Genomic DNA, 11297 nt, shown 5'->3' with positions numbered 1-11297 from the left:
CTAACTCAGTGCCAGGTACCTTATGTGGACTACTTCGTTTACTCCTCACAGCAAGTCAAATAAGGGAGGCACCAATATCACCCCCATTTTACAGATGAGGAAGTTGAGGATCAGCGAGGTTAGTAACTTGACCAAGGTCTCATAGCTATAGGTGAGATCCAGGATTCAAACTCAAGTTTTAGACTACTAAGCTATAGTGCCCCCCTCAATATCCTAAGTATCGGGACCTGCATTGGGAAGACCCCATTGGCCTCCTGTGAAATAAAAATCCAGTACCTCTGCGGGACAGAGACCCAATTCATCGGATTCGGGAGGTGATGTCACAGTGGGTCAGGGCCATTTTCTGCTTTTGCACCCTCCCCCACACTGTGCCCTCAGCCCAGCAGTAGCCTACACTCTGGCAGGAACAGCTTTTCCCCCAGGTAGACCGGTGATCCCTGTGACGGTGATGGCAGCTTTGGACTTGGAGAGGAGATGCATGCCCTGTGTCCTGGCCAGGCCCACAGGTGACAAGTTCCAGGGAGCCAGGCTTCGGCTACTGGGGCCCCAGGTTGCCAGGAAGGAGAGCTGGTGGACGGAAGGGAGATCCCTGGAGAAGAGGTGATTCCTGCCTGAGCAGGGAGCTCTAGGAATCTGGGGAATGCTCCAAAGGACAGAATCTACCAGAAGAAAACAAAACAAACAAGACCAGCCAGGACCAACTGGACCCTTCCCTGACAAAGCTGGGATCTCCATTACTTTATTTCAAGTTCAAAACAAAACAGACATACACATAATGAAATCCACCACCTTCCAGAGCCAGGTCTGAAGGGGTCCCAGAAAGTCTGGTCAGAAATCTGGAGTCTGAGAGGAGGAGATCTGTAAATGAAGCTGGTGGCCATGTCCTGGGACCCTAAACCACTGCCAGTTAGGCCCAGCCAGGGAAAGGCCACAGCGGGAAGCGGGTGGGAGGGTTGGGTCTCCAGGTTGAAGTCGAAAATTAAGCTGCAGCTGCTCCAAGTAGACTTGTCCGCAGAGGCTGTGCAGCCGGGGCTTGTGAGGCCAAGGACGCCATTTCCGCTGGTCTGGGGCGGCAAGCTTACCTAGGAGGGTGTTCTGGGGGCCCCAGCCATGCACAGCCCCCAGCTCGGACACAGGCCAGGCTGGATTCCAGTGCCACCCTGCAAACCTTTATCTGGGTCACGATGAGGTGGGTGGCTGGCTAGCCCTCCCCATTCAGGGCACAGCCCAGCCTGCCATCTTGACATATCAGGGGCAGCCTAGAGGTGGCAGACGGAGAATGAACTCATGACGGTTTGCATAGGACAGAGGAGAAAGTCTCTTCATGAAGGATGTCACTGGTCTCAGCCAAGCCCTGTGGCGTGCAGCCTTTCACCTGTCCCTCCCCAACCTCCACCTGCCTCTCCTTGTCCCAGGTGGTAGCCTCACCTCCTTTTACTCAGACTGGAAGCCTCAGCTTCCTGGAATTCCTCCTCCTTCCAAAATCCATCACACGCTGTGTGTGTGTGTGTTTGTGCGCGCACCCAGCCCTAGCTGCCCTCTCCATCTCCCCCTAACAGGCCGCTCCTTGGTTCCCATTCCCCAGTCCCATTCCTCCCTCCCACCTCTTCCACTCGAATCTCCTGTCATGGCAGCCAGGGACATTGCTGTAATGAAGTCTGTGTCCACCCCTGCTTCCACAGCTCCTGTAAAGTCCCTTTCCTCAGTCACACCAGGAGCCTCACAACTAGGACCCCCTTGCCAGCCTCCCAACACAACAAACACCCCAACACAGCCTGCACCGCAGTGATTCACCGCAGCCTGGGCAAGACAGCCACCTCCAAGCCTCTGGCCAGGCCGTTCTCTCTGCCTGGTATACCCTTCCCTGATTACCCACCAGTCCAGCCCCGCTATATCGTCAAGACCCTGCTCAGCTCTGGCCCTGTGTGAAGATGCCTTCCTACCCCAGTTCATCACTCCTCCCCCCGTGTCCTCACAGCTGGGGCTCCTGGCATCCCCATGCAGGGCCAGAGATGAGGGCACCCTGGTACCCACATGTCACTCCCCGGAGCGTGACATGCTTGCCCTGAACCACAGGCGTCGGGATGGACAGGCCCAGGCCCCCAGGCTGCACGGTGCCAAGAGCCTTATGACTGCATGAGAACCTGCTTGATCACATTTTAAAAGGGGAGTAAGATCAAGTCCCCTCCTGCACACCAGGAGAAGGGGGCCCAGGAACAGGGCCAGGCCATGGGCAGGGCTGCATGTGGGCCCTGACTCCACCTTCCCACGCCAGGTGACTCTAGGCAGGGCACTAATCTTTGGCTCGCTCATAAGGCGGTGCTGGTGGATTCTGTCCCAGGAGCTTGGAATCCCCAACACTAAGCCCCAGGACAAGGACACAAACTCACCCTTATCCTCCGCAGGTCTTGAGCGCTCCTTTGTCAATGAAGTCAGGCTGTGCTAAGTGCCAGTGTCCTGAGCTCCCCACCCCCCTGGCCCCCTGATCCCCATGGCCTCACAGCTCCTGCCATTTCCCACTAGGTGGGAGACCCCACCCCAGGCTCCTTCCCTTTTCCCACCATTCCTGCCCCCTCCTTTGAAGAAACTGCACCAGCTGAGAATAAGTCCTTAAGCCAAAGGAGCAAGGTGAAAATGGTACAATTTCAGGCACTGCAACATATTTTGGGACAGGTGGCCACCCGCTCTCCCTCCTGAGGCCAGTGCCTGACACATGACCTACAGGGATGCTGGCTCTTAGAAGTACCCTGCAGTCCTCTGTAATGCTCAGAGCCCCCCATCCTACACGCTGTGAGCTCAGCAAGGGCACGGGCAGCTTCTCTCCCAAGGAACTCACAGAACCGGGCATGGAACATGGGCTCAACAAATTCTTCTTGTTCACAACTGCCCTGCACTGCCGGCCATGTGCTGCAGGAAAACACTGCAGGCTTCAGCCAGCCTCAGCTCTGCTCTCATCCCACCACCTCGAGCTGTCCAACCCAGGGCATGGCAGTTACAGCCATGCCAGTGTCTGTGGTTGCGTCTATAAAACAGAGTGAAGCGGTAAAGACTCCACAGAGTAAGGGGATGAGTACAGGCTGTGGCACATGGGAGGCCTCCACAATGTCAGTTCCCTCCCCGAAAGACTCAGACAGTCCTTGCCATTTGGGGCCCCACGTCTCACGGCAGGAATTTGTTGTATCTCAGCACTGCTGTGAAAATAAAGCCATCAAGAGGCCTGGGGAAATCATGGCAGAGTTCTGAGGAGAGACTGAACAGAAGGTCGAGGGTTTTGACAGAAAAGTCAGGATCCCCATTATGCACAGTGTTGAAACTGTACCAGAGTTCAGAGCCGGATGCGCAGATGTGGCTCTTGGAAATCAAGCCCTTAAAAACTAGCCCAGCTGCAGGGGGCAGGAAGCCCCCAGGCTGCAGTCCTGCGGTCTGCAGACAGCCAAGAACAGAGACACGTCCATGGGTGCCAGTGGGTCCAAAGGGCACAGGGCCCCTACTGTCCCTGGGGCTGAGTCCATGGGCCCAGGGCAGCTCCTGGGACTGCGGCTCCTTACTCAGGGACTGCACTGGAGCAGCCGCAGCAGCTGGGGCACTGCAGGGACTGCATAACAGCTCGAAGCGGCCCCCTCCGGCTCTCCACAGACAAGCTGTTCTCGCTGGCAGAGGCCCGCTGCAGCTGCTCAAACTGCATCTCCAGGTGCTTCTGGATGGCCAGGCCGAGTACCTCAGGGTCCACTGCAGCTCCATACACCTCCCATGTCATGCCCTCAGCATCCCATCGCACGTCCCGCACAGGGGATGGCACCTCCTCCAGGCTGGACCCCAGAGTTACCTCCGAGAATGTGTGCAGGGCCACAGGGGCCTCCAGAGGCGGGCTGGTGGCCACAGCTTTGCAGACTGCCTTGGGGGCCGCTTGCACACCAGCATCCTGGGCTGACAGAGGTGATGCCAAGATGGGGGCCAAGTCACTTGCTGAGGTCATGGTCCACATATCCTTGGTCCTGGCGCCAGCCTCCATAGCTAACCCGGTGGGACCCCAAGGGTACGCACAGCAGTGGGAATGCCCAGGAAGCCCCGCAGACAACCTACACTGGAATTTCACCCCGTGCTGAGCCTGCAGCCCAGATTCACTCAGTGATGCCGCTAGTTTAGGAAAGGCCAGGATCCCTGGGGCAGGCAGGCCATGGCCGCAGCTGCTGGCCCCCACCTCCCTCACACCACAGAGTAGCGCTGCTGGGGGCAGAGCGTGGCAGGAGGTGGTGGTCGACTGCCCAGTGGCTTTGAGGCTGCTGCTGTGGGTCATTGTGCCCCCCAGGTCAGGTGGCGGCACCCGCACCTGACTCTCGTCCAGTGTCCAGGCTGAGTTTGAAGTCTCATCCTCCAGAGCCAGGTCCCTTTCCAGGCCTGCAGGGGCTTGGCCACCCCAGCCAGAAGTGCTGCTGGGCTGCAGCTGAGCTCTATGGACAGGCGAGCTGCCCAGGGCCGAGCAGCTGAGGCTGGCCTTCCGGGCACTGCTGTGGCCCCAGATCTGGGTGCTGCAGACCAGGTCCGAGTGGCTTCTCTGCACAGCGGCGGTGCTGGGGTCCCGTAGGCAGCACAGCTCACCACCGCTCACAGTGCTGCTCTGCCAGTGACCCACGGCCCCGGGCTGTGGCCGGGGGGCTGGAGGCACGTGCCTGCTCCTCACTCTCAGCCTGGTGCCCTTCTTCCTCCGGGACCTGGGCACCCGTGCTGGCCTCGCCCGGCTGGGCCTGCCATACGGTGCTGCTGGCGCTCTTGTGGAGCTCCGGCCTCTGCCCCCGGCCTGCGCCCAGCAGGCTGGAGGAGCTCCAGGACAGGGGCTGAGGGCAGGGACTGAGGGGTTCCTGGGCACCCCGCTCAGGGTGGCTGGATCTCATGGCTGCCTGCAGGAGAGAGAGAGGGAGGGAGCGGCGTTGAGTTGGGTGCAGCACTTCCCCTGGACTCTGCTGGGGGCCCACAGGGTGCAAGGCACACTGCGGGGACAGCTTCAGTCCCAGCCTGCCTGACCAGGCAAAGCCACAAGCAAAACAATGACAGGAGACCAGACACTTCAAATCAAGGTCACCACACATTATACACAGGGATGACACTTCAAATATCTAAAAACCAGAACCGAGCGATCAGAACGAGCCCTAGGGTAAGGTCCTAGAGACCACTCAGGAGGCCAGCTGTTGATTCTTTACTGCTGGGTTATGGGGAAACGGGGAGCCAGGGGAGAGGCCAAGCCTGCTGGGGACAATGGGTCTTAGCACAGAAGTATTGCAGTATTTTAATAACCAGTAAAGCTCAACTGGTGAATACTAGCCAGGTTCCTCCCACAACTGTCAGTATCTCTTTCACCTGGACTAGAGCCTCTTTGGTACACGGTGCGGGGAGGGGGGCGGGTGCTCAGAGAAGTTTCGTGGGACAAGCAAGAAATGAATACAGGGCACACTGAGAACCACCCTGGGTTCTCCCATGCCCCCTCCCCATCTTCTCTCGCGTAGCCTGACTGAGCTGTCACGTCTCTGGGGATCAGTCTTGGCTGCCATGAAGGGGAAGGGCTTTCCTGGCTTCCATCACAGGTTCCAAGCGTAGGAAGAGGCCCCCACACCAGCCCTCTACGCACAGGACTCACTCGGCATTTCTCATTCCTCCCACAGCCATCTCCTGAGCACCTACTGCATGCCAGGCTCTCGGAACTGGGCAACATGGAACCAGTTTAGATCAGCTGTGCCCCCCCCAGAATGGGGTCCAGTACAGGCCTCCCCCGCTATCCAAAAGTACAGCATTCCTATGGAACCGTTCGTAAACCAAAATGGTATAAAGCAAAGAAGCAACTACCTTTTCTTGTAAAATCCTCTTTGGATTTCTTTCCTTTATTGAAAACATGTACTAATTAATGTAGGTCTCTCATAAAAGTGAAGTGACGTAAAGTGAACTTTTGAAAAGCAGGGGATACCTGTACCACCAATCAGACACTCGCACCCTTCCTGCCCCATTCCCTCCCTGCCATTCCTGTCCCTTCCTCTAGCCATACAGACTCCTCCAGACCTGCCTACTGGCCCATCTGCAGCCCAGAGTCAGCACCGGCCCCTTCAACCTTGGTGTCTCCTCCCGGGGAAGCTTTCCCCAACGGGACTGGCTCCATCTCTGGCTGAGCACTGTCTGGCCTGGATGGAAAAGTCTGGCCAACTGTGGGCCTCCCACCAGCCTGAAGCTGTCAAAGCCTGTGGCCTGTTCCCCACTGTCTGTCCTAACACGTGGCTGGCACTCAGAAAGTGTCTGCCGTGTGTCTGATGGAGAGAACAAGCGAATACAAGAGTAAACCCGTAGGGGAAAGGGCTGAGTGCCAAGAACGGGGCCTGAGGGAGGGCATTTCCAAGGCAGGAGAGCTCACTTTGCATGATGGATCAGAACTTCCTGGAGGACCAGCCATGCAGGTCAGGCCTGGAGAGAGAGGAGGGAGATGGTGCCCAGGGGGAAGGAATAGGGTGAGCAGAAAGCAGGAGGCATGTGTTCAGAGCACAACAAGGGGGCAGCAGGCTAGGGGCTGGGCAGGGCCCCAAAGGGAGGGAGTGGGGTCAGGGCATCTGGGCCAGCCTGGCCCCAGCCAAAGCTGTGAATTAGAAACATTACTCTGAGACTCCCAGCCGGGCAGGACCAGCTGGAGAAACACCGCAGGGATAGCAGGCAACAGCTGCAGTTTGGACAACCCCAGTCCTGCCTTCCCAGCCTGGGCTGATAAGAACTGTCAAGAAACCAACCACCCTGGCCAGGTGAGCAAGGCCACTTGAAAGGGAATGTGGGAAGGGCTCTCGGGAACTCAGTTTCTGTATATTACAGACTTCTTGCTGTCCCAGAGCTCAGGAGATGGCTGGTGGCTGTTCGAGCCGACGGTGAGGAGGTTTCTAGGGCAGCTGTCCCCTGAGAGCTCCAGGCTTGCTAGGAAGCCCAGTTCAGCACAACTTCTGGCAATGATGGAAAGATGCTGCTCTGTGCCATCCAGTGCAGTAGGCACTGGCCACATGTGGCTACTGGGCACTTGGCGTGTGGCTAGTGTGACTGAGAAACCGAAATCTTGTTCTGTTTAAATTTAAGGAATCGAAATTTAAAGGGCCACATATGGTTAATGACGATATATAACCACATATGGTTAATACTGGACTGTGCAGTTATAGACATGGTCCCAGCCTGGGCAGGAGTATCCTGTCCTGGCTGCTCCTTGGGGATGAAGCCAGACTCGTCCCTGGAAGAGTCAGGAAAAGGATGAGTAGGCAAGAGAGGACTATGACCCAGGCCCAGCCCTCAAGGAGTTCTAAGATGGACACATAAACAGAGAAGGGCGACAAAGCCAATAACAATCACAGTGATGATAATAAGAAAAACAGCTCCCAGTGCCCAATCACCCACTGTTTGCCAGGCGTGTGCCATCTCCTTTCCAGCACTGTCTCATTTAATAGTCCAAGCAACCTCATGACATATGTCATCTGGGACGTATGAGAGAGGTTTAGTGACTTCCTCAAGGGCACACAGCTGGTAAGTGGTTAAGCCAGGAATTAAACCCAAGAGTGTGTGAGGGTCTCTGTGCTCCCTCTGAGCACCGTGCAGACCTCTATCCCAGACACCATCACTCTCCACTGTCGTTCTTTTTTATTTACTGTTGCCATGGCTCAACTGGAGTCCCAGAACCCGGTGCAGCGTCTGGCACTCCCAGTGGGGCCCACAACATGCCAGTGGAACAAGTGAATGAGTACGAACAAAGCCTGGGTGTCCATCCCACCCGACCTGCTTCTTAGCAGCTTCATAGGCTGCCCAGAGTCAAGAGGGCAGGAGGAGCACCTGCTGCGTGGGAAGGCTTTGGTCACAGATAGCCCCTGGCAGGCAGACAGCCACGGAGCCCCAAGGCCACGTATGCCAAGGAAGCCCCATCTGGACAGCCTACACAGCTTCTGGCTGAGCCTCACCTACCCTGGACCCTCCTCACAAATAGGTCCTTAAGAAGCCAGGCCAGGCCCTGGCCCCACTAAGGAAAGGGTGGGACAAGGCTGGGGATACCCTCAGACTCCACCAGGAGCTGGTGAGAAGCCGTCAGTGACAAGGGTCCCGCTGTGCCTGCCTCACCAGATGGCTGTCTAGTGTCCAGGGTTAGTCATCACCCAGTGAGAGAACAGTGACCACAAAGACACCGGGGGTGGGGGGAGGAGGTTATATTTCTGTTGGTTCCCTTCCTCAGCCCACCTCCACAAATGGCAGGTGACAAAACTGAGACCTGGAGCAGCTCAGAAATGTCAAAGAACCCACAGCTGAACCCTAGCTGGCCTTCCCAGCCCGAACGAGGAAAGGGCTTCGAGGGAAGTTACTCGAGTTATGCCAGGGAAAGGAGGTTTCCCACACACCCTACCACTAAGAAGAGGGGCCTCTCAGGAAGCAATGGAGCTGACCAAATGAACCTTGGAGCCAGGGGCAAGCAGGTGGGCCAAGGGGTCTGCTTCCAATCCAGGCTCTTTCCCTTCCTACATATGTGCACTCAGGTGGACCCCTAACCACTTTGAGCCTCAGTTTCCCCAATCTGCAAATCGGAAATAAATCCCCACCCTGCAGGGCTGTTGTGAAGACTGAACGTGACAGCATATGGACTGCCTGGAACAGTGATTGTTAATAATCTTATCTTTCTTCCTCCCATCAGAAGTGACTTGTGCTCAAGGTATCACAGGACTAGTACTTGGGGTTGGGGGGGGAGCAGAAAGATGGCTTTTAGGAAGACATCGAGACACTCTATAGGTTAGCCTGGTCTCGCTTCTTAATCTTTCCTACCCTCACCTCATCCTAGGACCTAGTTACCAACAGTGTTCCCAATGTCTCCATCATCACACTGTTTCCAAGTCTATTTTAAACCTCAACTTCGAAGGATGCCCATGCACACGCTCATACCTGCATGCATACGGACACACAGAAGTTTGCAGTCTGCATTCTAAGTGCCCCAAATGGCATGTCCATCTGCCTTAAAAATCATGGAAAAGGCTCTGGTTTCATGCAAAAAAGAGACCCTGGGAAGATGTTTTAGCACCAGTTAAAGCACAGGCACAGAGGTATCCAAGACCCCTAGTGTTCTTTAGATGACACTTTAACGTTCTCTCTCCTGCCCCATCTGATGCCAGTCAAATTTGCAACGTGGCCAATTCCCTGTGGCCAAGGCAGCGCTCTCCTGCTGCCTCAGTTCTGCTTGTCAGCAAGTGGAGGAGCAACCAGCCTCGCACGCAGCATTCAACCAGTATCATTCTGAGTAAAAAACTCCAGTTCCGCAAAAACTTCCAGTGGCCCAACCAAAGAGAATGCTAGGTTGACCTGGTCAGAGGTTCCAACTCCTGCTGTGTTGCCCTAGCGGAGGAGCCCCAGGCCTCTGGGGATGAGCCCAGGGGGATTACCAAGGCCAGTGCAAGCAGGCCCCACTGCAGACCACACCTGTGGCGTCCATTTAGGTCTTCTCTTTTAAGGGACAGGCATTTGGATGATGACTTGTTTCCAGCAAAACCAAGACAGGAAAAAGCAAAGCTATGTGGTCAGGAGGGGAAACTGCTCATATGTTGAGATGTGGATCTTACCCCTCAGGGACCAGGGAGAGATACACACCACCCAAATCCTGCATTGCATAGTGAGGGTGTGGCAACCTCCAGCAGGAGGTCTGATCCATCCCAGCAGCAAAAGAGGGACCGACAGGACCAGACTGTTTAGGGCCAAAGTGGGGGAATGCAGCAGGGAGCATTCCTGAGCTACTGAGAAGTGTTTAGAGGGACAAAACGTAACCATCACAGAGCCTTAAGAACAAGATGCCCAGCTCACAAGCTATGCAGGAAAGGGTTCTGGGGTAACAGTGGGACAGAGGCCCCAGGACCCAGCTCTGCTCACCACAGAGAAGCCTAGGGCCCACCAGCCCCAGAGCTTCCTCCCCTGAGGAGGATTTGCCCATACTTCCCAGGAGGAACCTGGGATGGAGGTCAGCCTCCAGGCCCAGCTGCCCCAAACCCGAAGCAGCCCAGGTGGCTGGTGTGTCCCTACCTGTGTGGCCACGGGCACCCAATGAACCAGCATAGGCCCACGCCCCAGCCGTGGACACACCAGAGGCCGACATACAGGCCCGTTTGCTGCGTGAGCCTGCAGGAAGCAGCATCCACACAGCTGCACACCGCACAACAAACGTGCAGGCTGTGGAGCCTAAGGCCCGAACACACCACACCACACCCTCTCCCCCAGGGGCAAGGGTCCCTGCCCTGACCCTCCCACACAAAGCCCACCGGGACTCAGGGAGAAGGTCCTCAACGCGATCCCCCAAACTAGGCTACAGACCTTCCTAGCAGCAAAGACAGTGACTGAAAGAAGACGGGGCTGTGGGCCAAGGGGGTAGGGATGGAGGGCAGGAGGAGTGAGAGGGAAGGGTGGTCTGGGGCTGGGGGCAGTAGGAGGAGGGTGGGATGGGCGGTGGGGATGGAAAAGGGAGAAGAAACCATAGGAACAGGGGTGGAGGCAGAATGAGATGGGGTCCTGGGCAGAGTATTGAGAAATGGGAGGATGGGCAGAGGAGACGTGGAAGAGGGGATAAGAAAGGCAATGAGACCAGAGAGCGGAGGGATGCGGCCATGGGGGGCGCTGAGCACTGGGCGGGGGCCGGGATGCGGAGGGTCCGAGTGCAGGGAGAGGTGAAGAGTGGGGTTCCGGGGCGCAGGAAGGGGAGGCACCGCCCATCCCACCCTCCTTCGCCCTAACACTGGCGAGAACGGAGCTGGCCTCTCACCCTCTCGCCCGCCCAGGGCCGCGCAGGCCGGCGGAAGCGCTGCTCCTGTGGCCGCCACAGGTGCCCGGCGCAGCGGCCCAAGATGGAGCCGAGCCGGACCTGGCCTGGGCCGAAGACGCCGCCAGCCGCGGTCGGCCCGGCCCGCGGAGCCAGCGCCGGGGAGGAGCCAAGGGGTGACTGGAGGCCGGGGTGGGGAGCCGGGGCAGACGGGACGAAGGGGGCGGTGGCCCTGCTCACCTGGGCCCGCCCCGGCGCTCCACCGCCCACGTCGGCGTCCCGGCCCCGCCCCCGGCCCTGCCCCCGCCCCCACGGTCTCTCTGGTCCCCGCACTATCCCCACATCCTCTACAATCCCACGAACCCTCCCCTACTCTGCCCCGCGAGCCTCCAGTCCTCCTTCCGGACACCTTCCTCGCGGCACGTCCCACTGTCCCGTCTTTTCGGCCCCGCCCCCACCATGATCTCCAGTTTTACAGGCCTGTCCAACGACCCCCAACCCAAGACACCCATCT

The 11297-nt window shown here is 57.5% G+C and overlaps 1 protein-coding gene across 1 annotated transcript; it reads right to left on the bottom strand.

Moving 5' to 3' along the window:
- Nucleotides 1-2624: 2624 nt before the first annotated feature.
- GPRIN2 (G protein regulated inducer of neurite outgrowth 2) lies at nt 2625-10890 on the bottom strand. Its single transcript, XM_032607300.1, is given in 3 exon segments — nt 2625-4645; nt 4647-4898; nt 10787-10890. Coding segments are annotated over 2 exon segments (1347 nt in total). The 5' UTR covers nt 4893-4898; nt 10787-10890; the 3' UTR covers nt 2625-3544.
- Between the last annotated feature and the right edge of the window lie 407 nt (nt 10891-11297).

Source organism: Phocoena sinus, chromosome 16 (assembly GCF_008692025.1).
Source record: "Phocoena sinus isolate mPhoSin1 chromosome 16, mPhoSin1.pri, whole genome shotgun sequence".
NCBI lineage: Eukaryota > Metazoa > Chordata > Mammalia > Artiodactyla > Phocoenidae > Phocoena > Phocoena sinus.
The sequence above is the reverse complement of the archived record's forward strand: the minus strand, read 5'-3'. Positions and strand labels throughout refer to the sequence as shown.